Below are 25,860 nucleotides of genomic sequence, written 5' to 3' on the forward strand. Positions count from 1 at the left end.
CATAGTGATGCCCTTGTTAGGTCTCTGACCGTACAATGTGACAGCATTCAGGTGTGTCTGTGACTCATGCATGATTTTGATTGGTTCATGTTTTCTAGAAAGCACTGAATGAGACCCAGGCTACAGAGAACCCCTGTATCCCCAGAGTGGCCTCTCCCCTGGCCTGGTAGAGATGAGAGACTGGATAACCAATCTGCTCTCAACCAAAGTGCCAAGACAACACAAAGAAACAGTCACAGCTACTGGGACACAAACAACATGATCTTCAACACTGCGGAATGACCTATGGCCAGGAGTTCTTCCTGAACATGTCATCTGACCAGAAAGAACTCTGAGCCCTAGGGCCCACAGTTGTCCCTGGTAAGGTCAAGTAGTACAAGAAATTAGTAATGAAGATTAATATGTTTAGATAAGAGTATATATTTGATATTTGATTATATGAAATTGAAATTATATTGAAATTGTAAAGCATAGATGTATATGGAAATTACATTTTAGATGGCTGATAGTCAAACGTATATGAATGTTATCTAGAGCTGAGCACTATTTTCACAGATGGACTTGATCTGAAAAGTGCACAACAACAGAAACTCAAATTCCATTCACACACACTCACTGCCTCTTAGATTATGTGATGATAGAATGCAGTATTAACCTACCAAGAATCATTACATTGGCATGACAATAGTACTGTGAATTATTATTTAAAAAATTAGAAGCTTTCTGGTGTCAACGTACCTGCAGTCATCCTGACGTACCTGCAGTCATCCTAACGTACCTGCAGTCATCCTGACGTTTGGCATTTGAAAAGTTCCACTCGGCAGGGGAAACAAAAAACAATGCCAGACTCCTGCGGGTTTGAAGTGTTTTATAGTATGATGAACCACATGAAATAAGAGGGTTAACCCACCGGGGCTAGTATATGGATAGCTGATAACAGAAAGACATCAATTCATTTTAGCATTGAGTGGTCTTGGCAGCTCTTACTGTCACTGTGGTTGTTATTGATGAACCGTCCATCTCTGCCATAAATTCACCTGAATTTGTATCTTGTTTTAGAACAAATGTTCACTTTTTTTCTGATGTTAATTTAAAGCTGTTTTGATGGTATTTCTTTAATACTGAACGTGTTTCTACTTTCCCTCCATAATTCCTTTTTACATTGGAATTTCAGTCAGAGCTGCCATCATGAAAATACAGATGTATTTATTTACAGACCTGTCGTACCAGGCAATTTATCATGTTCAAAAAGACACTGCAACACATTTAAATATTGCCACTAGTGCAGTACAGTGTTGACAACTGGCCGAAGCATTTGCATGTTTGTATAGGTGTTGTTTTGTGTTATATCTGGATTCGTTTACTTTTATTATATTCTGACAAATTGGGTCTGAAATGTAGGCCTATTATAACATTTGGTCGATTTAAGTTTATTGTTAATTTATTGAAATGTTCATTTTGTAAAAGTGTGTTTTATATGTTTTCATTGATATTATTGGAGTACTTTGTATAGTTAAAAAAATATTGACTTTTTATGTTGGCCATGTTGTTGCTTCTGGATCGGTTGTATTTGGATCTGTAAAAAAAAAACATGAATGCTTGACAAATAAATCTGCCTGATACCCTCGAGCATCTTTGACACTAATGACAATCATGGACCAAATAAAGTGGAATTTGTTTTGTGGTGATGCTGTTGCCATAGTAACAGGAAAATGGCAGTAAATCCCTTGCCATCATCAAATCAAATCAAATTAGTCACATGCGCCGAATACAACAGGTGTAGACCTTAAGGTGAAATGCTTACTTACGAGCCCCTAACCAACAATGCAGTTAAAAAAAATATGTACAAGCATAAGAGATAAAAGTAACAAGTAATTAAAGAGCAGCAGTAAAACAACAATAGCGAGACTATATACAGGGGGGTACCTGTATATGCGGGGGCACCGGTTAGTTGAGGTAATATGTACATGTAGGTAGAGTTATTGAAGTGACTATGCATAGAGAACAACAACAGAGTAGCAGCGGTGTAAAGGGGGGGGGGGGGGGCAATGCAAATAGTCTGTGTAGCCATTTGATTAGAAGTGCAGGACTCTTATGACTTGGGGGTAGAAGCTGTTTAAAAGCCTCTTGGATCTAGACTTCCGCTTGCCGTGCGGTAGCAGAGAAAACAGTCTATGACTAGGGTGGCTGGAGTCTTTGACAATTCTTAGGGCCTTCCTCCAACACCGCCTGGTAAAGAGGTTTTTGTTGGCAGGAAGCTTGGCCCCAGTGATGTACTGGGCCGTTTGCACTACCCTCTGTAGGGCCTTGCGGTCGGAGGCCGAGCAGTTGGCATACCAGGAAGTGATGCTCTCGATGGTGCAGCTGTAGAACATTTTGAGGATCTGAGGACCCATGCCAAATCTTTTCAGTCTCCTGAGGGGGAATAGGTTTCGTTGTGCCATCTTCACGACTGTCTTGGTGTGCTTGGATTATGTTAGTTTGTTGGTGATGTGGACACCAAGGAACTTGAAGCTCTCAACCTGCTCCACTGCAGCCCCGTCGATGAGAATGGGGGCATGCTCTGTCCTCCTTTTCCTGTAGTCCACAATCATCTCCTTTGTCATGATCACGTTGTTGTCCTTGCACCACACGGCCAGGTCTCCGACCTCCTCTCTATAAGCTGTCTCATCGTTGTCAGTGATCAGGCCTACCAGTGCTGTGTCATCAGCAAATTTAATGATGGTATTGGAGTGTTCGGTGCGTGTTGTGCTGTAGGTAAGCTGTTCGGTGCGTGTTGTGCTATAGGTAAGCTGTTCAGTGTGTTGTGCTGTAGGTAAGCTGTTCAGTGCGTGTTGTGCTATAGGTAAGCTGTTCGGTGCGTGTTGTGCTATAGGTAAGCTGTTCGGTGCGTGTTGTGCTATAGGTAAGCTGTTCGGTGCGTGTTGTGCTATAGGTAAGCTGTTCGGTGCGTGTTGTGCTATAGGTAAGCTGTTCGGTGCGTGTTGTGCTATAGGTAAGCTGTTCAGTGTGTGTTGTGCTATAGGTAAGCTGTTCAGTGCGTGTTGTGCTATAGGTAAGCTGTTCAGTGCGTGTTGTGCTATAGGTAAGCTGTTCAGTGCGTGTTGTGCTATAGGTAAGCTGTTCAGTGTGTTGTGCTATAGGTAAGCTGTTCAGTGCGTGTTGTGCTATAGGTAAGCTGTTCAGTGTGTGTTGTGCTATAGGTAAGCTGTTCAGTGCGTGTTGTGCTATAGGTAAGCTGTTCAGTGTGTGTTGTGCTATAGGTAAGCTGTTCAGTGCGTGTTGTGCTATAGGTAAGCTGTTCAGTGTGTGTTGTGCTATAGGTAAGCTGTTCAGTGTGTGTTGTGCTATAGGTAAGCTGTTCAGTGTGTGTTGTGCTATAGGTAAGCTGTTCAGTGCGTGTTGTGCTATAGGTAAGCTGTTCAGTGCGTGTTGTGCTATAGGTAAGCTGTTCAGTGCGTGTTGTGCTATAGGTAAGCTGTTCAGTGTGTTGTGCTATAGGTAAGCTGTTCAGTGTGTGTTGTGCTATAGGTAAGCTGTTCAGTGCGTGTTGTGCTATAGGTAAGCTGTTCAGTGTGTGTTGTGCTATAGGTAAGCTGTTCAGTGCGTGTTGTGCTATAGGTAAGCTGTTCAGTGTGTGTTGTGCTATAGGTAAGCTGTTCAGTGCGTGTTGTGCTATAGGTAAGCTGTTCAGTGTGTGTTGTGCTATAGGTAAGCTGTTCAGTGCGTGTTGTGCTATAGGTAAGCTGTTCAGTGTGTTGTGCTATAGGTAAGCTGTTCAGTGTGTGTTGTGCTATAGGTAAGCTGTTCAGTGCGTGTTGTGCTATAGGTAAGCTGTTCAGTGTGTGTTGTGCTATAGGTAAGCTGTTCAGTGCGTGTTGTGCTATAGGTAAGCTGTTCAGTGTGTGTTGTGCTATAGGTAAGCTGTTCAGTGCATGCGTGTGTTACAGGGTAGCAGGCCAGGATGCTCAGCTTTACTGTTAGAGGAGGATACAGTAATCTACACCTTAGTCTTGAATCAGAATCAGGAGTATTTTAAACAATTATTCGGTTTTTATTTTAGAAATTGTGTGGCCGACACGCCACAGACTTTACTGGTAGCCGGAGATTGAAGAAATGATTACTAGACAATCGTCCTCCCATCAATAAGACCAAATGAATCATTTTCTTACTCATGTTGTGTGTTCATGTGTGAGCATGTGAGTGATAAAGCCATGACTCACAACCTTTTCACATTTTTCTTCATATACTTTATTCAGAAAGGGAGTATAACCAAGCAGTCATTTTACATTTGATTTTTCTTGTTTCAGCTCAGTCTGCATACAAAACTAGCTGAGCTCAAAACGCAGCTTTAACATTTGTAGTTTAATGGCATTTGTTCATCTTTCAGAGCCTCGAAACAAGGTACTCTTTCTGCAGAAGGATAAGGCAGCAAGTTAAAGGAAAAGATGAGATAGAGGGGAATCTCAGCAAGACTACATGGATGATGGTCTCTGAAAAGCAGTACAAATACTGAACATGTTTTCAGTGCAACTAAAGCATCCAGAAATGTGCCCTTTAGTTGATACCATTCAGGGTCTCTTCTCTAGGAGCACAACCCTGCATTATACTCAAGGAAAAAGCAACGTGTATAAAAATAAAAGATAATTAAGCTTTTCTGGTCTAGTGTATCCAACACCACCTCACTACTAGGTTGTTACATTGGTTTGTGTGTAAAACCCAGCTCAGTGGGAAAGGTAGAGCAGAATGATCTTCCATATAGAAACCTGTTCCCTGGAAAGCAAGCGCTTGTGGGGTTTAGACTTGGTTCAATATCAGTTGTTGAAGTGATTCACTAGTCAGATGACAAGGTAGCTACAGTATAAGCGCTTAAAACAGTCCTTTCCTATATTCACTTATACAGGAAGTGTCACTTTAATGCCCCAGCAACATTGACGTAAACACAGAAGATTAGGAAGGCACCTACAAGCCAAGAGGATCTGCATGTACACTGACAGTATGTAGACCTATCCCCGCTACGAGTTCTGGAACCGATAAGGCCTGCTTCAGAAAACTGCATGATTATTAACTCAAGCTACAGGGAATGTGTTTTAGGAAATAAATACAGAGAGCAAAGGATGGGTTTCATACAAAAACAGGGATAAAAAAAGGTATAATTGTGAGATAGACTGGAAACCTGCTGCACTTCAGCAACAGTTATTATTTTGGCGGGATTCTACTTTTACCCACGTTTACTGTGCTTCACATTTACAAATAGTATTTTTCATTTCTTGAACTAAGGCCATCATCAAGAACAACACACCAATATCAAAGAAGTCTGTCGGTTCACTGTTAACAACCCAGTCTACTAGTAGTTCCTTAACCATCTTAAAACAATTCCGTATGTTAGCTTACAAATCCAGCCCCGGGCCCTTAAAACTCATTAAGGTGCAACATCCCATGCAAATGCATACCGTTTTCATTCCAAACCTCATCATCCCCCCAAAATCTACAAAGCTTTATCGAGGCTTCATCAGTGCTACAGTTACGATTTCCTGGTGGGGAGGGGCCAGGGGGAGGCCTGTTCTGTAGTTCCACTGGGTGGTTGAGTTGACTGTATGGAGTTGTAGCTGTAACAGGCCTGCAGTAGAGCGAACCAAGGGGGTGGTGAAGGGAAAGTTTGTGTGTGGAGGACACCGGGAGTTGAGAGAGAGCAGCAGATGTGTGGTGATCTGAGGGGAGCTTGAGATAGAAGTTGACACTAACCACAAGTCTAGGACCAGATCACCCTACCCCTAAACCTACAGTTAACCATTAAGGGATGACACTAATATCTCACCCTGGACCTGTGGTTAGAGTCAACTTCTAACCACACCTGGAGAGGAGATGGAGAGGGGACAAGGCCAGTCCTCTTCCTTATAGAACGGTACTCTCTGTGTCCAGGTCTGAGTCTTTGGGCTGGGGCACGGACGTCATGGAGGGGGCGGTCACTGGCTGCTGGTCCACAGCAAACTCAGGGATGAAGGCTCGGGTCAACCCTTTGAGAGACAGGGCTGGGTCTGGACAGGACAGAGACAGTGAAATGTTAGTGCTGCAGCTGAGGAGTTCATGTTAAAAGTCTGCTAAGCTGTAGTTTGTTGAGAGACTGTATAAAATCACTCACTTATTCTTTAACTAAATATTGTGGATTAACTAAGTAAAAAATAGTAAGAATTCAATAAATAGAAATGCCTAAAGGAGAAAATAAAAGTGGATTTTAAAATCAAATGGTGACTTGTGTTCAATGTTAGTTTGTTTTGGCAAGGATGGTTGACATGCTTAAAAAAGACAAGCATAATGCAAATTGAACCTGCAGTACAGACAATCACTCCCCCCATGCTACTACCTTCAGTACCATCATCTGAAGGACCTGACATCCAAACAGTGGTTTCAACCGATGCGATCTATGACCATTTTCCATTGGCTTAAATAGAAAAATAGCAGTGCACCATCAAGTAGCGTTAAATGCCAGCCACACTATGTAGCATATCAGAGATGATGCTGAGACAGATTTACTCTTAAACAGAGTCATGCTAATGCTATCCACATTCCATCATAAAGGCAAATAATGCAGCCCTCTTTATTGAAAACCACATCACAGCCATCATCAGCACAGAGTTAGAGAGCTTCAAAATGCATCCAAGGCTTGCACCTTAAGTACAATCCTGTTCCATGCATACCAGAACACTAAAACCTGATGCGGTTGGGTTGCCAAACTAAAACACACCTAAGTCAAGTTAGGCATTAGGCATGCAGTGTGTTTAGCCTAAAGTGAATATGTATGAAAGGCTATGATCATGCTTAATATTCGGATGGACGATAGTATAGGCCACGACAAGGAGCAGGCCATTATGGGGACAAGTCTTCCAATCAAGATAACAACAATGTCTTCAAAAAAAAAAAAAAAAAAAAGCATTTCCAGAGGGCGAACAAATGCAATTTAAGGCTTTGCAAAAGACATCCTGACACAATCTATCAAATTCAAAAAGATTATATTCTGCCAATTCCATGAATCAAATTGTTTTTTTAAAGTTTCCGGTATGCTTTCATCATTTACAGACCAACCATTAGAGATGTCCTTTGCAAATTCCACATCAAAATGTTACTGATATTTAAATGATTTAATAATGAAGGTTGAAAGTCATGATGATTCAACAACCAATGGGAACAATTGTAAAAGCAGGCACAAGTGGCATGTTTCTAAAAGTATGATGTGGTAATGGAGTAATGCCAAAACGGATGGAGTGCAGGAGCTGCAAAATGCAAGTATCACCTGACAAACCTTTCATAAATGCTCCTGAACCTGTGGACACAGGACTTTTAGATAAAACATTGTCAATATACTGTCAACACTAGAGGAAAAGGAGGTACTGAATACTGAACCAATACTATAAACTGAAAGAAGGGATTGTTGTGATATGTCTGTTTATAGACTGTTGTGAATATATGTATGTGGCGTGTTGCCAAATGAATCTCCCTTCATGGGACAATAACACGTCACTTGACTGGACTCACCCATGATTTTGTAGGCTGTGCTGCAGATCCCGTTGGTATCATTTCCCTGTGTGGGGGGCTGAGGGGGCGGAGGGATGTTGGGCCTGTTTCTGGGTTTGGGGACGGGGCGCGGCCGGGGGAGGGAGCCTGACTGGAAGGGAGAGGGGGAGCCAGGATGGGCACCGGGTATGTCCAGGAGGGTGATGGAGGGTGGAGGGGTGTCAGGCGGGGTGGGGGTGTCTGGAGGAGACTGGTCCGCCCCCGGGTAGTCTCCTGCGGGCTGGCTGAGGGCCCTAGGGTGGGGCGGGGGACTGGCCTGTGAGGGTGTGGGGGGCTGTGGGGGCGGGTGGTTGGGGGCCTGGATGGGGGGCTGGTTGCTGGATTGGCGGCGGGGGGTGGTAGAGGGCTGGGAGATGGGGGAGGTAGGGGAGTGGCTTGAGGAGGAGAGGGGTCTGGGAGAGGGGCTGAGGGACTGGCCCTGGCCTGAGAAGGGGTGGTGGTTGGTAGGGTTACTGGACTGGCCTGAAGGGGGATTGAGCGGCTTGGGAGGGGCAGGGGCCGGCTTCTTTGTACCTGGATAGTGGAGAGGGGTGGACTTCAGAAAGGAACTTATGTCTACATATACTTTATTTTAGGCTACTTGAAATTGTAGGTCTAAGTCTAACAGGGGAGCTACACTGGGGAGTCACAAAAACAGTGGGTTTTCAGCTGCTACACTGGACTGGTTAACTATAGCCAGGCTGAGCAGAGCCCAAGCCACTTTCTGTAGTGTTCTCTGGCATGAGGAGCGCATTCAATTCCTAAAAATAGAACCAGAGCGCCATTTTACACTAAGCAGCACAGGCTCTTAAAGATCTGCGTTGCTTACACAGGTTTCATTCAAATGAATAGGAGTGTCTTACACTCTGCAACAGTTACACATCCAGTGTAGCATGCTTGTAAATCTATGTCAAATGTAACAATATAACTGCTAGTGGAAATTACCTTGTAATAAGAGGCTTACTAATGAAAAAGAAAATAGGTTCTTGATAAAAATGTCCTCATGATAAGATTATGCATATAGCTCCAAATAAATGTCAACCTAATAAAGCTAAGCTGAATTGCTTTAAGGAGTGTCTCACCTCTGCGCATCATGTGTGGACTGGGCCCCATGGATCCAGCCCCAGGGCCTCCCACTCCCAGCTGTCCCCCAGCTCCCCCTCCTCCGGCTGAGCTGGCTGTGCCCGGGTGGCCCCCACCTGAACCGTTCCTCTGGTGGAGGGTCGGGGTGGAACTGGGTTCACGCTTTGGGTTGCTTAACAGACAGACAGAAGTCCTAATTTTAAGTACAAGACTCAGAATTTAGCGTAGTGCTATGAACATGTCCATCAAATTGAAGGCCTGTTCTGTGCGCTTTTTGTCCTTAACTGCACTGGGCGGTGTCTTCGGTTTACCTTCTATATTCTGTCCAATGGATCAATAGAACAGTCAAAATGAGATTGAATGGAAACCTTTCATAAACGGATTCAAACTCATCCTTCAAAAACTACATAAGCGCAATGAGAAACGGAAATGGACCTAATGGTCAAACAAAATTTCTGCTGATTCATGTGTTCTAGCCTGAGAGCAGAGGCGTGGGGAGGGCCCTCTGAGGACAGCTGGCTCACACCAACCATTGTTGTAGAGCCAGTGGTCTGAACTGAGATGTACCCACAGTGTTATTATAATGATTACTTGTTAATTGTTTGAGGAAAATGCAGTTAGACAGCAAGAGGAAAAACTCTAGGAAAATAATATGTGAGAAACCCATGCGGTCACTTCAACATTTTCTATGCTTTGTAGTAATTTTCCATTCAAAAATGATTCAAATTACCATAAAACGTTTATATTTGTAGAAGAGCAGTGACATCACCATAAACAGTGCACACACACTTATCAGCAAATGATCATCAAAAGGTTGCAGGCAAAAGGCTATTTCCTTCCCATGCAGTGGAGTGGCATGCGTGTCTGTGCTCCCCAGTGCACCACACACCCTTACCTGAGTTCCTCAGCGGTAGTAGCGAGAAGCTGCTGCGCTGCCACCAGGGCAGCCATACTCAGTGCCAGGCTAGGCTGGCAGCCCTCCAACACCATGCCCCCCGGTGGGGCCTGGAGCTCTGCCACACACCCTGTGAACTGCCCAGGCCCTGGGGCCTCTACCGGGGGTAAGGGGGGCTGGAAGGCGGGTGAAGCATGCTGCTTTCTACCTAAGGTGTTGCTGCCTCTACGGGGGACGGTGTTATGGTCCGACAGTTTGTTAGCAAAACTACAGAGAGGAGAGAGGACAGAGACGGCAGAGCCACGTTGAGAAAGAAACCCGGGCGACAGGACAGAATCACCAAGTCCCAGAGTAGAGAGAGAGCGTGAGAGAGTGGAGAGAAAGAGAGCGAGAGAGATACTCCACACCAAATAGTGAAAATGGATGTTATGTAGATTTGTAGTCTAAAGTCACAAAGATAAACGAGAAGCCTATAGCACTTAAGACATCCAAAAATACACTTCAAAAAGACCCCCATGTAAGTATGATAATCATCAGAGCTACCAATCAAACCAAACATTCAAAGTGTAAATTAATATATTATTGGTTGAGTTATACAAGTGAAAATCCTTTAGATTTAAATAGCATATCCTCAGCTCAGAGCACTGGCAGGTATAGGATCTGTCTTTGACCTTTCACCCCATGGCAGTTCAAAGTAGACGGATGGAGCTAGTTAATTGACCATTAATTAACACATTTAGCATCTCCTGGCTTCCACACACAGCCTACAAGCCACTGATGCAGACCTGTGGAACATCTACATTTTAAAAAGTCTAATAAATCCATGTAATATAGTCTAAAATTCACAATAAATACATTATTTTAGACCGGTCTAAAGAAACATGATATGAACAAAATGTAGTGTATTTCAGTACAAGAGAATAGCATACTCGGAGTTATCCTTATGTTAGGTCCTGATCTGGCATTATTTTATAGTGTGAAGAATACAATGGAATAAAATATAAATTATAGTTTCTCCAAACGATCTGAGGGAGTGTGTTGAGCAGTTAAAGAAACAGGAACTCCAATATGCTTAATTTAGAGTTATTCATGTAACTTTTGTTGTGACACAAACGTTGGGCTATACGTTTATACATTCTAAGGCTGCATGATGTTTATACATTCTAAGGCTGCATGAAAGGCATGAGCTCTGCTGTGTTTGTTTGCACAGGTTGTATACACTTCATCAGTCTCTCATTCCCAATTTGACAAGCACTTGATAATGCCTCAAATTTTCCGGCAGCATCCCCTTTGTATGGTCGTAATGCCCCCTAAAAATATCCATGCCTTTTGTGGCCAGTGGCAGTTGTGCCCTTGGGCTGAATATAATAATTATAATTCACTTTCCCCTGCGTGCTGTTTACTCCAAATCACCTCTCACGGCTCTCCGTCACGTGATCGGCTCTTTCTTACAGGCTACAAGTGAAGACGGACATTGGGGACGCAACTGCGGGCGTTCTTATCCAATTCTGAGGCGCATATTGAAGATATTGGAAGAGGAAGAACTGTCCACATTTACTTTTTCAGCCAACAAGATGAGTAGGCCTAACAAACAGAAAAAGCACTGACCTCCATCAATCTACTATCCCCATAGTACAAAAGTTGACCTATTCTGTGAGAGAAATAAATATTCCAAACAGTCTGGGACAGTTGTGGGACACGATAGATCCCTAATTAATACAAACACTAGCAATAAAAACAAAACAACAAATGAGGCTGATGCAACAGATCAGAATGTTTAGCTTAAAATATTGATAGATAAGGCTATTCCATCACATAAGCGCAGCAATGCTCACACGGCAAGAGGTTATAAGTGTGAATGTTCCATTAGCAGGAAAACACCATTATCAAAAGTGACCAGAAATGGGATTATGCATGTAATGCTTTTATTATTTAAAAAAAAGTGAATTTATGGTGAAAATTAATTTACCCAACTTGAAACTCACGTGCTGCATATGTATGCCAGTTAGGCTCTACACTCCTTATAAAGCAGATAAAGTGCTTAAATTTAAAGAAGTTATTTGGCGACTGTAGTTGTGATACAAACTTTATCAAAACATAGGCCTATGGGCCTACATGAGGTGTGAGACTATGATACGAAAGTCGGAAAAAAGGAAAGGTATACATCGTTTCTTGCCTGCGCTGGGTTGGGCATCGTTCACAAGTGATAGTGTGATGGGTGACAATATTAGCCTATTATTGATTTCATCTGGTCTTTACAAAGAGTAAATAATAAATGTGTGAAATGTGTTTTGATTTACAATGGACCATTATCATGCACCTGTCTTGAAACGGGCAGCGGGGGAAAATACATGTCAGCTATGCACTTAAAAAGCAAATGGAGGATGATTTTCCTGTGGTACATTTTCATGCCAGCCATGTTGTAAAGAGAAACAATGTGTTTAACATTAGGAAAGTTGAGAAATAAATATAGTAGCCTATAGAAAGCTGATGGGTTCCTCCTCTTTTAAGAGGCCATCACTGTTTTCTCAAGCAATTGTATGGCCTATTGAAATGTTGCGCAACATGAGCTCTCATGAAGTGTTTGATTAGATTTTCAAAGACATTTGTATTGATGTTAGAGTGATTAGAGACAAGAGTGCTGAGTACCAGGCAGTTAGCCAGTTTGGTAGACTACTAATGACCATTTCTTTTTTTACCTTTATTTAACTAGGCAAGTCAGTTAAGAACAAATTCTTATTTTCAATGGCGGCCAAGGAACAGTGGCAGAACAACAGATTTGTACCTTGTCAGCTCGGGGATTTGAACTTGCAACCTTCCGGTTACTAGTCCAACGCTCTAACCACTAGGCTACCCTGCCACCCCATCAGCATCATCAGAGCTTGGAGAAGCCTAACTACCGTGACTAAACGGTCACGTTGAATTTGACTGCCTTCATGACTCGTGACCGTCGGTGTGGCGGTAATACAGTCACCGTAACAGCCCTAGCTACGGTTGGTGGTTACCTGTCCTTGCGAGGGTTATCGTTCTCTGGCCCCACCATGCTACCAGGCCTCTTCCTCTCGATGGTGGAACAGTCATACTCCATCGAGTGGTTGGAAGGAGGGGTGGGCATTGCGAACATCCCCGAGACATTAAACTCCACATCTATGCAAAGACGGAGAACAGGCAAGTAGAATTCCTTTAGGCGCCATTTAAAAACAAACAGATCTATCTTTTTGAGTAGCCTGGGAATCAGATTTATACCACTGAAAGAGTAATCTGATGACATTCCCGTTTCCATTGTTCATGATCCTGTACACAGGAGACTAAGTACCTCCCTCCTGAGGACCCGGTCAAAGGTCACATATACATACCCTCAGGGAAGAACCAGTCAGCGTGCTGTATGATAGGTTCTATGATGGTCACCACGTGAACAGAGGTAGCAGCAGCCATCTCAGCTAAAGTCCTGCAGGCATAGAGGACGGCAGACATGTTATAAACGAACACTAACAAACATTCATTTTTTAGTTTGAAAAGTAAGAAACTCCCCCCTTTCTCACCCCTCTGTTTTGGCCCATAGCATGTTTGGTCCCAGTACAATGGCGATGTTGCTAGGGGTCATCTTGTTGACCTCACTGTCCTGAGCCAGCTTGGACAGGAACTTCACCAGATACCTACGACACAGGCACAGGTAAGGCAAAACATTAGATGTTAAGAAACAGGGTAACATCTCTTCATAATACACACATCTTTGTTGTGAAGCAATGTTGTGTGAACCAGTCCATCTGTTACCCACCTTAGGTTGGCTTTGTTGTTCTTCGGTAGTTGATCACACACAACCCATAGGGCCTGCAGACGCTTGTCTGGCTCTGAAACGCTGGGCAGAGAGACAGAGGGACAATCACGGACCCGTTTCATGGTTGCTATAATTTCACTCCTTTTTACATTTTATTTCTCATACTTTTATTACTGCTCTTCTTGGTTACACTTCCTTTAACAGCTATACGAGACGGTGTGAGTGGCTTACTTAGACGCCTGAATCCACTCGTCGTAAAGCTGGAAGCTCATCAGAGGTTCCGGCAGTTCTCTCAGGTAAGACTTCAGGGCTCCTGGAATGAAAGGACAGTGATGTGAGGAATGGTCTGACAGTCATTTCAGTTATATTACTTGAAAACTCTTGTCGAAACATGTCTAAAACGTGAGTAGGGCTTATAGCACCGTACCAGCGACAGCATGGGGGTCTGAGTAGAACTCCTCCAGCTGTGAGGTGGAACAGTCCAGAGCAGCCTTGAGTTTCTTCAGTTTAGAGGCCCCTGCTGCGATCCTGAACAGGCCCTGATACAACAACACAGACACGATTGATGCGACCACAGACACACAATCCGCAAACAATGCTTAAAATGAGACATTTCCTTTTGTCATAGAAGGGTCCAGACACTTGTTTTTGGTAATTTCACTTGATTAAAATAAATCAATAAATCAAACAATCATCCTCGTTGTGCAGTACGGGGGCTCTGAAAGAACATTAACAAAAACACCCAAATACGTCCTTTTAGAAACGGAAACACTTTCAGTATAGTGATGCAGGTCTTTAGATGTTGTACACGTGAAATTGTGTCATTTCGAACTTTATCCGCAACGTTACATTCCATTTTGTACGACTCGAGCAGTTTTATGCTATACAGCCGTTCCATTGTGTGGCCTGCTGCTAGACTGGACGGAGCGGTATTGTTCAAGTCGCCAAAACATACTGTAATATAACGTTGCGGATACATTTCAGAATTACACAATTTCACGTGTACAACTAAACACTATACCCTATTGTTCATGTATTTTTCCCGAGCCCCCATACTGACAAAGAGGATGAGGAAGTGAAATCGCTTGGTTGGGTAAATAAAATAAAAATGAGTGAAATCGCAAAAACATAACATTAACTCGAAAATAGAGATTTGGTTGTAAAAGAGCTAAATTCTCCTTTAATCACTACACAGACACCCAACCCTGTATTCATTCATTCACACACACCTCCACTCTCTCTCTCCCAAACAAACAGTCCCTCTCTTCTCACCACACTGACTGTGTTGTGCTCACCCATAGAATGAACGGGAAGACAAACAATGTGTTGAGAACTAAAGACTGGGAGGAGTAAACACACAGCTGATTTATTATGACCAACAAGATACTTTGTTGTATTCTAAAACCGTGCAAACACAAACATAGCATCCTAATAAATCGTAATTACAGAATAATTGCTGACATTTCTAATAAGTGAAAAGAACTTTGAACATTGCAACAGATTTAAATGTTTTTGTCCCGTCTCTCCTCATGTTCATTTTTGTAAACATTTCAAATTGATGGGTTCAATTATGTTTAGGACCAGTTTAAGTGCATTTTGTGTTTCGTATTTGGGTCCACTTTTGACGAAAATGTTCAATCCATTTCCTCCATCCTATTATTCCACCCATCCATAATTACATTTCAGTCCTCAACTTACTATGATCCCCTCATTTCTCCCCCCCTCCAGCCAATGCTTCCCTCCGTCTCCCTACCTCCTCCTTCATGCCAGTCTCCAGCAGCATCATGACGCAGGCCTCTAAGGGCAGAGCGATCTCTCTGCTACTCCTCTTCAGATGCTCCTCCAGCCCCGTCCCAAACGCTGGCTTCTCCGTCCACGAGTCTGAAGGGAGAGCGAGAGTGTGGTAGAGAGAATGGTAGCACTAAGCATGGTGGTAACAACACTACAGTTGTTACGGGTCTGCAGCGAGAGAGGTAGGTAGTCACCCCAGGAAGAGCAGTGTGTGGATGAGAGGTTAGGAGGCCTGGGAATGGTAGATTTCTAGGTCAACACTGTCCCCTCTGGTCAACCATCAGTCACTCCCTCCTCTAATAAAACCAGCTGTAACGAATGACCAGTCTCCATCCATGGTATGTGTTCCCTCTCTGTGGAAAGGAAAGCCCAGGTAGGTCTGACGTGAGCTTGTAAATAGTGTTGGACTTTGAGTCATCATAACCTACATGCTGAGAGCAAGGCTGTCTGATTTAGACCAAATGTGTCCGGTTTACTAGATCAAAACAAGCGAACAGGACACAGCTTCACAACCACAGAGGGAGGATGCCCATACCAACAGTGGAGACACCAACATAAAATGGCTTCCCCGTAATCCTTTTCAGTCCTACAGAAACAATAAGCAATTCTCTATATTTCACAGAGTCTGCCAGTTGCATTCAGCCATCATTGAGAATTATAAGCAATTACTTTGACTGAGAGATGGTTGATGTGGCATTTTAATATACGTGTAAGTGATTGAAATGGTCTAACAAATAACCAAGATGCTAACAGCTGTAGACAAGCCGGCAGGGGGAAATAAAGGAGACATTAAAGGAAAGACACACCCATTTTGAACGTCATATCGTTTTGGGGCATCTCTAAACAATGTTCTAATTGATTCTGGGGGTCATTCCGTTTTCATGTGTATCTGAGCTCTTGCCGTTCACGCAGGCAGAAATATAGCCAGTATGGCGTAGCACTTGTTTTATTTTTTATTAACTTTTATTTAAATCAGGGAAGACCAATTGAGACTAGGACCTCATTTTCAATGGTGTCCTGAGACCATAAAGTAAAATGCAAAAAAATATATAACAAGACACAATAAAAAAGTACATTAGAACATCAGCCATCATAAACAAGTTATTCAAATCAATCAAAACAATTGCACACCTCGTTGAACTCATTTATCGTCAAGGTTATAAACTGCCTTAGTGGAACCAGGGAATCCAAATGTCATTCTTTTTGTAACCGATTCCAAACATTTGGAGCGTGAAAACTAAAAGCTGATTTACCTAATTCTATGGAGACCCGAGGAATCTGAAGAGTTAACCAACCCTTTGAACGGCTTTGGCATGTCATTCTTTAATACGTTCGATTCATTTTAAATCGCGAAAATGTATATCACACATGTCAAATTTCAATACTGGCCAATGTCAAAACCCGGGATGTTGTTCTCTCTTGAATGAGCCATTGATCATATTTTTTTGCGATATTCCTACCTCGAGAAATGTATAATTTAACAGAGGGTCCACCACATTTCTGCTATTTTTCTGCTTCTTCAGTCCAGGGTGTACGGCATGCTGCTGTTGCGGACCACTCCGCTCGGCGAGGCACACGATCTGTGGTTGAACATGGTGAGATTGTAGACCCCTAAATTGATAGTGCAGTTTCTTTAAGCGATTTTACAGACAACTAGCAACTTCATATGCTGATATTGACTTCAATATTATTGTGTGTAGCTACATTTGCTAGCTAGCCAGCCAAGCCCATAGAGAGAGCATTGTACTGTGGGTTTTGTAGTTGACTTGACCTGCAAAAGACATCAACATTTCACGTTGCTGCCAACCTTATTATAACAAAATGTTCTCGCGTAGTGTTATTTTTAACACTGCAAATTATAAAGAATTGGTGCTTTTGGGTGGATGTTTCCTTTTAAAAGACTTCAGCCTAATTTAACAATAACACCATAATATACTGGACAGAGTTCCTGTATCACGCTCAGTTAAACCTTTATGAGCCTGAAGTAGAAAAAAAGAGCCTGTGGCTAGAGGGGGGGTGGGTTGGAGAGAAAGTGTTTTTTTGGAAGGATGTGAGGATTGGTCTGTACAGTGCATTCGGAAAGTATTCTGACCCCTTTACTTTTCCACATTTTGTTTCATTACAGCCTTATTCTAAAAAATATTAGTTTTTTCCCTCGTCAATCTACACACAATACCCCATAATGACAAAGCGAAAACAGGTTAAGAAATATCTGCAAATGTATTAAAAATAAAAAAAATGAAATATATTTTTTATGTAAGCATTCAGACCCTTTGCTATGAGACTCAAAATTGAGCTCAGGTGTGTCCCGTTTCCATTGGTTATCCTTGAGATGTTTCTACAACTTGGAGTCCACCGGTGGTAAATTCAATTGATTGGACATGATTTAGAAAAGGCACACCTGTCTATATAAGGTCCCACAGTTGACAGTGCATGTCAGAGCATGTCAGAGCAAAAACCAAGCCAAGAGGTCGAAGGAACTGACCGTAGAGTGCCAAGACAGGATTGTGTCGATCTGGAGAAGGGTACCAAAACATTTCTGTAACATTGAAGGTCCCCAAGAACACAGTGGCCTTCTTCATTCTTACATGGAAGAAGTTTGGAACTACCAAAGGGCCTTCGTCAGGGACATGACCAAGAACCCGATGGCCACTGACAGAGCTCCAGAGTTCCTCTGTGGAGATGGGAGAAGAAGGACAATCATCTTTGCAGCACTCCACCAATCAGGCCTTTATGGTGGAGTCGCCAGACGGAAGCCACTCCTCAGTAAAAGGCACATGACAGGATTCTCAGACCATGAGAAACAATATTTTCTGGTCTGATGAAACCAAGATTAAACTCTTTGGCCTGAATGCCAAGCGTCACGTCTGGAGGAAAACTGGCACCATCCCTACAGTGAAGCATGGTGGTGGCAGCATCATGCTGTGGGGATGTTTTTCAACAGCAGGGACTGGGAGACTAGTCATGATTGAGGAAAAGATGAATGGAGCAAAGTACAGAGAGATCCTTGATGAAAACCTGCTCAGGACCTCAGATTGGGCTGAAGGTTCACCTTCCAACAGGACAACGAACCTAAGCACACAGCCAAGACAACATAGGAATGGCTTCAGGAGAAGTCTCTGAATGTCATTGAGTGGACCAGCCAGAGCCCGGATTTGAACCCGATCGAACATCTCTGAAGAGACCTGAAAGAACTTGAGAGGATCTGCAGAGAGGAATGGGAGAAACTTCCCAAATACAGGTGTGCCAAGCTTATAGCATCCTACCCAAGAAGACTCAAGGCTGTAATAGCTGCCAAAGGTGCTTCAACAAAAAGTACTGAGTAAATGGTTGTGAATACTTGTGTAAATGTGATATTTCAGTTTTACATTTTTAATACAGCTGCAAAAAATGAAAACATTTGGGGTATTGTCTGTAGATTGATGAGGGGGAAAAACAATGTAATCCATTTTAGAATAAGTCTAACGTAACAAAATGTGGAAAAAGTCAAGGGGTCTGAATACTTCCCAAATGCACTGTACAGACCAATCCTCACATCCTTCCAAAAAAATCTATACCTCTCCATCCCAACCCCCTCTAGCCACAGTTCTGAATTCTTTTCCGAATGGACTGTATCTTGCTGCGAGAGGTTTTAGGGGGGAGTACAATGAAGTGGTCTCTAGACAAATTTGACGTAGTACTGCATTTCCTTCCATCATGGTTAAGGCTAGGATTGGAGGAGGATAACTTCTGGGCATGTTCAACCAGCACAGGGAGAGGAAGACTGGTGTACTGCACCTGGCTGTCGGAGGGTTTTGGGGGGGCAGGAGTGTAGTGTACCTTGCTGTGCTTGGATGGTTGGCAGGACGCTCTCCAGCACAGTCAGAGATTTTCTATGATAATCAGCTTGGGCCTCTAAGAGCTGGGAACACAACAGAACATTGGAGGGGGGGGAGAGAGATGGTAGAGGGAGAGTGTTAATCATCAACAATGAGGACTAAAAAATGAACTGCTCACCCAGTCAATCTACAGCTGTGGACATTCCCACACACACACCCACCCACCATTACATAGTAGCGGGCATAGTCCCCTTCCTTTGAGAAGAAACTGTACATGTCTGCAGCCAGTTGGTCCTGAGAGAGAGGAGCAGACAAGAGATCCTTACAACCAGATGACAGAGGAACCAGCTCTCAGAACTTACATTTCAAACTTAAAACACATCCATTTAATGATAAAACATCACATCAACAGTAATGTCCCTATGCCCGTTTTATTATTGACCTAAGTGGTGAGTGGCGAAGGGGTCTAAGGCACTGCATCTCAATGCAATAGGCGTCACTACAGTCCCTGGTTCCAATCCAGGCTGCATCACATCCGGCCGTGATTGTGAGTCCCACCGGGCGGCGCACAATTGGCCCAGCGCCGTCCGGGTTTGGCCATCATTGTATATAAGAATTTATTCTACACTGACTTGCCTATTTAAATAAAAGGTAAAATATATTTTTTTTTATCCACCTCTCTGGTCTCCATTATATCAACATCCAATCAATGTATTTCAGGTGGCAGCTCTGTTAGTGTTAGCGGTGGGTATGGCCATTGGGCCTTCCACCGTCAATCAAATCTGTCTGCTGTTAACAGGGCCTGGGTAGAGCTGTAGGGTTCGTAGGGCAAAACAGGCTTGGAGAGTAGAGGAAGGAAAACACACAGGCATGTAGTTTCCTGGACAGATGACCTGACACACACCACTCCATACAAACGCAATACACTGAGTCAGCAACATACACAGAGGGGCCACATGTGCACACAAACAGCTGACTGGGCATTCTTCCTAAAGCAAGCAGCCACGACGTCACGGAGGTTGGGATGTCCACTTCTGCTCTCATGTACAGTACCAGTCAAAGGTTTGGACACATCTACTCATTCCAGGGTTTTTCTTTATTTTTACTATGTTCTACATTGTAGAATAATAGTGAAGACATCAAAACTATGAAAAAAACACATATGGAATCATGTAGTAACCAAAAAAGTGTTAAACAAAATCAAATAAAATGTATTTTTGAGATTCTTCAAAGTAGCCACCCTTTGAGTGTGCAAAGCTATCATCAATATGAAATATATTCTGACTTGTTCAACACTTTTTTTGGTTACCAGATGATTCCATAGGTATTATTTCATAGATTTGATGTCTTCACTATTATTCTACAATGTAGAAAATTGTCAAATAAAAACCCTTGAATGAGTAGCTGTGCCCAAACTATTGATTTGACAGAAAAACTGTACCAATCATACCATATTTCAACTTCCTCTTCTGCAAGCAGTTAACATTTGGGACTGAGGTCTGTGATTTATCCTAATTCATACAGCGGAATGGACGTCTGACACACTTACCTTGCAGAGTTCCATTTTGTTCATAGCTTCATCCACCTCTTCTTTCAGCAGGTCTGCCTTGGCCGTCAGTGCCTGCGTGTTTGTTCCTGAGATTATTGACTTGGTTGCCTGCAACCACCTGGAAGGGGTAGACAACACACACACCAGGTTAGAAACCTGTTACAAACTTCAGAAAACATGTCATAAGCACAATATAACATGAATAAAGGTGATACATGTAAATAAAGGTGATACGCTTAGGTTGGAGTACTTAAAACTATTTGTCAACCACTACACAAATTTCTTGTTAACAAACTATAGTTTTGGCAAGTCGGTTAGGACATGTACTTTGTGCATGACAAGTCATTTTTCCAAAAATTGTTTACAGACAGATTATTTCACTGTATTACAATTCAAGTGGGTCTGAAGTTTACATACACTAAGTTGACTGTACCTTTAAACAGCTTGGAAAATTCCAGAAAATTATGTCATGGCTTTATAAGCATAATTTTAGTCAATTGGAGGTGTACCTGTGGATGTATTTCAAGGCCTGCCTTCAAACTCAGTGCCTCTTTGCTTGACATCATGGGAAAATCAAAAGAAATCAGCCAAGACCTCACATTTCTTTTTGTAGACCTCCACAAGTCTGGTTCATTCTTGGGAGCAATTTCAAAATGCCTGAAGGTACCACGTTCATCTGTACAAACAATAGTACGCAAGTATAAACACCATGGGACCACGCAGCTGTCATACCGCTCAGGAAGGAGATGCGTTCTGTCTCCTAGAGAAGAACGTACTTTGGTGCGAAAAGCGCAAATCAATCCCAGAAAAGCATTAAAGGACCATGTGAAGATGCTGGAGGAAACAGGTACAAAACTATCTATATCCACAGTAAAACGAGTCCTATATCGACATAACCTGAAAGGCCGCACAGCAAGGAAGAAGCCACTGCTCCAAAACCACCATAAAAAAAGCCAGACTACAGTTTGCAACTGCACATGGGGACAAAGATCATACTTTTTGGAGAAATATCCTCTGGTCTGAATAAACAAAAACAGAACTGTTTAGCCATAATGACCATCGTTATGTTTGGAGGAAAAAGGGGGAGGCTTGCAAGCTGAAGAACACCATCCCAACAGTGAAGCACAGGGGTGGCAGCATCATGTTGTGGGGGTGCTTTGCTGCAGGAGGGACTGGTGCACTTCACAAAATAGAGGCAGGGAAATTATGTGAATATATTGAAGCAACATCTCAAGACATCAGTCAGGAAGTTAAAGCTTGGTGGCAAATGGGTCTTCCAAATGGACAATGACCCCAAGCATACTTCCAAAGTTGTGGCAAAACGGCTTAAGGACAACAAAGTCAAGGTATTGGAGTGGCCATCACTGACCTCAATCCTAAAGAAAATTTGTGGGCAGAAATTAAAAAGCGTATGCGAGCAAGGAGGCCTAAAAACCTGACTCAGTTACACCAGCTCTGTCTGGAGGAATGGGCCAAAATGCACCCAACTTATTGTGGGAAGCTTGTGGAAGGCTACCCGAAACGTTTGACCCAAGTTAAACAATTTGAAAAGGCAATGCTACCAAATACAAATTGAGTGCATGGGAATGTGATGAATGAAATGAAATAAAGCATTCTCTCTACTATTATTCTGACAATTCACATTCTTAAAATAAAGTGGTGATCCTAACTGACCTAAGACAGGGAATTTTTACTGGGATTAAATGTCGGGAATTGTGAAAAACTGCATTTAAATGTATTTGGCTAAGGTGTATGTAAACTTCCGACTTCAACTGTACATAGGCTCACCTCGCTCTGGCAGAATCGTAGTCCAGCACTAGCCTGGCTAGCTGCTTCCTCTGTTTCAGGATGTTGGGAATGTCCACCTGAGAATATGGACAGATCACATTCATATTAAGAATGTATGGTACTTTTCCAAGTACATATTGACTCAATGATTCTTTGATGCTGTGTTGGAGTAAGAATTTACTTATATATATATATATATATATAGGCTACTCTTTGAGACCGGTTTGGATGAAATAAGGCACTAGCTAGATATCTCCTTCTCACCTCTGCTAGCTGGTTGAGTGGGTCTAGGACATCCTTCTCTATCTGGACCTCATGCTGCAGCAGCTCTGACGCCAGCCTGTTCTCGGCCTCCCCACACACCTCCATCATCTTCCTGTCAGGAGGAGACCCATACATAGGACATTCAGACGCCACAGGAAGAGCCACCGGATCAGCAGTTAATTACTTTCCTTCAAATAATATAAATAAGGACTGATAACAGCAGAGAGGGCCATCTACATGTCGCATTCGTCACTAGTCTTCGCTGGCACCACCTTTCAAATTCATCATCCACACATACTGTACATCATGCACAAATGAGAGATTGACCTCCTAAAAGCAGACAGTAGATCGGTTTCCATCTAATTGGTGACATCGTTTCATTCTAAAAATCTGCATAAAAACAATATAGGGAATTTCCCACCAGAGATGTGTTTCCATCTAATTGACTTGTTGTGTATAAAAGCCTGTGTGTGATGATGTACTGCACATAAAAATACCCTTTGCGGTTAAACTCCCATGTACCGAATAAAACATACAAGTTAGATGGGTTTCCATCGCATTTAACTCTACTGATGATTTTCTCACCAAAATAAAATGGGTGTTATATAGCGAGTGTGCCCACTCTGGTATTGGCACGTGTGCTCTAGCCAACAGCTCACAGATACAGTGCAGGTATAGCCTACTAGATGATGAGATTATTAGGGACATAAAAGCAAGATCATTTTTATTTGTCAAATGGCAGCCAAGCATCGATGATCATGTAACCAGAATAAGACACTCATTATTTATTGGAAAGGCGAATCAAGCTCGTCACCTTACACTTTCACCACCCTGTGAAGTACATCGTCATTTATTTCATCTGTAGCCTAACAAACTGCACACTTTCCCAAGTCGTAGTGGGAGGACTAGAGGTCAACCGATTAATCGACATGGCCGATTAATTAGGCCCGATTTCAAGTTATAACAATCGGTAATCTGCATTTTTGCATGGCAATTACATTGCAATCCATGTGGCGACTGAGTAGCAGGCTGACCACCTGTTATGCAAGTGCAGCAAGGAGGTAAGGTAAGTTGCTTGCTAGCATTAAACTTATAAAAAATCAATCTTAACATAATCACTAGTTAAACGAGTAATATCGGCAACCATGTGTAGTTATCTAGCTTGTCCTGCATGGCATATAATCAATGTGGTGCCTGTTAATTTATCATCGAATCACAGCCTACTTCGCCAAACGGGTGATGATTTAACAAAAGCGCATTTGTGAAAAAAGCACAATCTTTGCACCAATGTACCTAACCATAAACATCAATGCCTTTCTTAAAATCAATACACAAGTATATTTTTTTACCTGCATATTTAGTTAACATGAATTTATCTTATCAAGCAATATTAACTAGGGAAATTGTGTCACTTCTCTTGCGTTCTGTGCAAGCAGAGTCAGGGTATATGCAGCAGTTTGGGCCGCCGCGAACTGTGTGAAGACCATTTCTTCCTAACAGACTAAATAATTTGCCAGAATTTTACATAATTATGACATAACATTGAAGATTGTGCAATGTAACAGCAATATTTAGATTTAGGGTTGCCACCCGTTCGGAGAATTACAGAACGGTTCCGTATTTCACTGAAAGAATAAACGTTTTGTTTCGAGATGATAGTTTCCGGATTTGACCATATTAATGACCAACGACTCATATTTGTGTGTTTTATTATATTATAATTAAGTCAATGATTTAAAATTTGATAGAGCAGTCTGACTGAGCGGTGGTAGGCAGCAGCAGGCTCGTAAGCATTCATTCAAACTTTACTGCGTTTGCCAGCAGCTCTTAGCAATGCTTGAGGCACAGCTCTGTTTATGACTTCAAGCCTCTCAACTCCTGAGATTAGGCTGGCAATACTAAGTGCCTATAAGAACATCCAATTATCAAAGGTATATGAAATTTTAAAAAAGGTATAGAGAGAAATAGTCCTATAATTACAACCTAAAACCTCTTAACTGGGAATATTGAAGACTCATGTTAAAAGGAACCACCAGCTTTCACATGTTCTCATGTTCTGAGCAAGGAACATAAACATTAGATTTTTTACATGGCACATATTGCACTTTTGCTTTCTTCTCCAACATTGTGTTTTTGCATTATTTAAACCAAATTGAACATGTTTCATTATTTATTTGAGACTAAATTGATTTTATTTTATGTATTATAAAAAAAAAATTAAGTGTTCATTGTTCATTCTGTATTGTTGTACTTGTCATTATTACAAATATGTTTCTATATTTATAAAAAAATAAATTAAAAAAAAATAATAATTTTTAAAAAATGGCCGATTAAATCGGTATCGGCTTTTTTGGTCCTCCAATAATCGGTATCGGCGTTGAAAAATCATAATCGGTCGACCTCTAGGGAGGACCACACAACTTGCCTGACTCAAAGTTTACTTCGATATGATAGTTCTGTTAGAAATATTTATGCATAAAAGCATTTCAACTGACATTTCTCACATAATGAATTTTACCTACACAAAAAGATCCCACCTTGTCTAGGGCATTTTGTTTTGATGACATTTGGAAAGTTAACGACAAATGTTCAGTTTCAATCAGGCCTGTCAAGACATTTTTTATCCAACATGTACTTTACTCTCATAAAAAGGTCAGATGGACACCTTGGTAGTAACAGTAAAATCGATGGGTAGCTTCCAGTCACAGTTTCTAGATCCTCTTGTTTGAGTGCCTGTCCATTTCTGTCACTGTCTTACCATGCGAACAAGGCAAGCTAGTGTTGTTACATGGAGGAACTGTCTGGCACACATCCTCATTATGTGGATACACACAACCACACTAAGCACTTTCTGATCCTCCACGAAAACAAAAAATTACAAAATACAGACGATAATAACAAATTAGGCCAGTTTGTTAGCTCTGAAAACATAGTCCCACATTCTCCATCCCCCTGAGCAAGGCAGTTAACCCACTGTTCCCCGAGTGCCAAAGACGTGGATGTCGATTTAAGGCAGCCCCCCACCTCTCTGATTAAGAGGGGTTGGGTTAAACGCAGAAGACACATTTCAGTTGAAGGCATTCAGTTGTACAACTGACTGGGTATCCTCCTTTCCCCCACTCTAAGGTTCATCTGTTCCATATAACCAGCGTCAGACAAATGGTTGGTTGTCTAACCTGTCACCCTCACTCACCCAATCAGAGACTCCTCTCCCAGCTGACTGCCACCGTCCACCATGGCTTGAGACAGCGCCGTCAGAGGAAGTTTTTTCTGTGAGAGGTGTGTGTGTAGAGAAAGAGAGGGAAGAGAGAGATGTATATATATTTATTAGATACCATCTGAG

At 42.3% G+C, this 25,860-nt stretch overlaps 2 protein-coding genes across 8 annotated transcripts in view; one reads left to right on the forward strand and one right to left on the reverse strand.

The window, feature by feature from the left end:
* The window catches only part of grid2ipb (glutamate receptor, ionotropic, delta 2 (Grid2) interacting protein, b), a 32,820-nt gene extending 31,190 nt beyond the window's left edge, over positions 1–1,630 (forward strand). Inside the window, exon 27 of the mRNA XM_064952877.1 lies at positions 99–1,630. Coding sequence (XP_064808949.1) covers positions 99–170 — 72 coding nt within the window. The 3' untranslated portion in view covers positions 171–1,630. The remainder of the gene's footprint in view (positions 1–98) is intronic.
* Positions 1,631–4,227: 2,597 nt separating this feature from the next.
* Positions 4,228–25,860, reverse strand: part of arhgap17a (Rho GTPase activating protein 17a) — a 44,714-nt gene continuing 23,081 nt past the window's right edge. The window contains exons 5-22 of one of the 7 annotated variants that reach the window (XM_064950493.1): positions 25,711–25,787; positions 22,518–22,629; positions 22,254–22,330; positions 20,466–20,583; positions 19,142–19,210; positions 18,918–18,999; positions 15,061–15,188; positions 13,735–13,846; positions 13,539–13,620; positions 13,308–13,388; positions 13,072–13,185; positions 12,886–12,977; positions 12,535–12,676; positions 9,530–9,796; positions 8,634–8,806; positions 7,534–8,085; positions 7,301–7,321; positions 4,228–6,038 (exon numbers count right to left, since the gene is read on the reverse strand). In XM_064950493.1, the coding sequence (XP_064806565.1) occupies positions 5,896–6,038; positions 7,301–7,321; positions 7,534–8,085; positions 8,634–8,806; positions 9,530–9,796; positions 12,535–12,676; positions 12,886–12,977; positions 13,072–13,185; positions 13,308–13,388; positions 13,539–13,620; positions 13,735–13,846; positions 15,061–15,188; positions 18,918–18,999; positions 19,142–19,210; positions 20,466–20,583; positions 22,254–22,330; positions 22,518–22,629; positions 25,711–25,787 (2,442 nt within the window). In that variant the 3' untranslated portion in view covers positions 4,228–5,895. Of the gene's footprint in view, positions 6,039–7,220; positions 7,336–7,533; positions 8,086–8,633; positions 8,807–9,529; positions 9,797–12,534; positions 12,677–12,885; positions 12,978–13,071; positions 13,186–13,307; positions 13,389–13,538; positions 13,621–13,734; positions 13,847–15,060; positions 15,189–18,917; positions 19,000–19,141; positions 19,211–20,465; positions 20,584–22,253; positions 22,331–22,517; positions 22,630–25,710; positions 25,788–25,860 lie in introns of those variants that run through there. The other 6 variants (XM_064950492.1, XM_064950496.1, XM_064950497.1 and 3 more) reach the window with 6 other exon arrangements.

The sequence above is a fragment of the Oncorhynchus masou genome, chromosome 31, assembly GCF_036934945.1.
Source record: "Oncorhynchus masou masou isolate Uvic2021 chromosome 31, UVic_Omas_1.1, whole genome shotgun sequence".
In the NCBI taxonomy this organism is placed as follows: domain Eukaryota; kingdom Metazoa; phylum Chordata; class Actinopteri; order Salmoniformes; family Salmonidae; genus Oncorhynchus; species Oncorhynchus masou.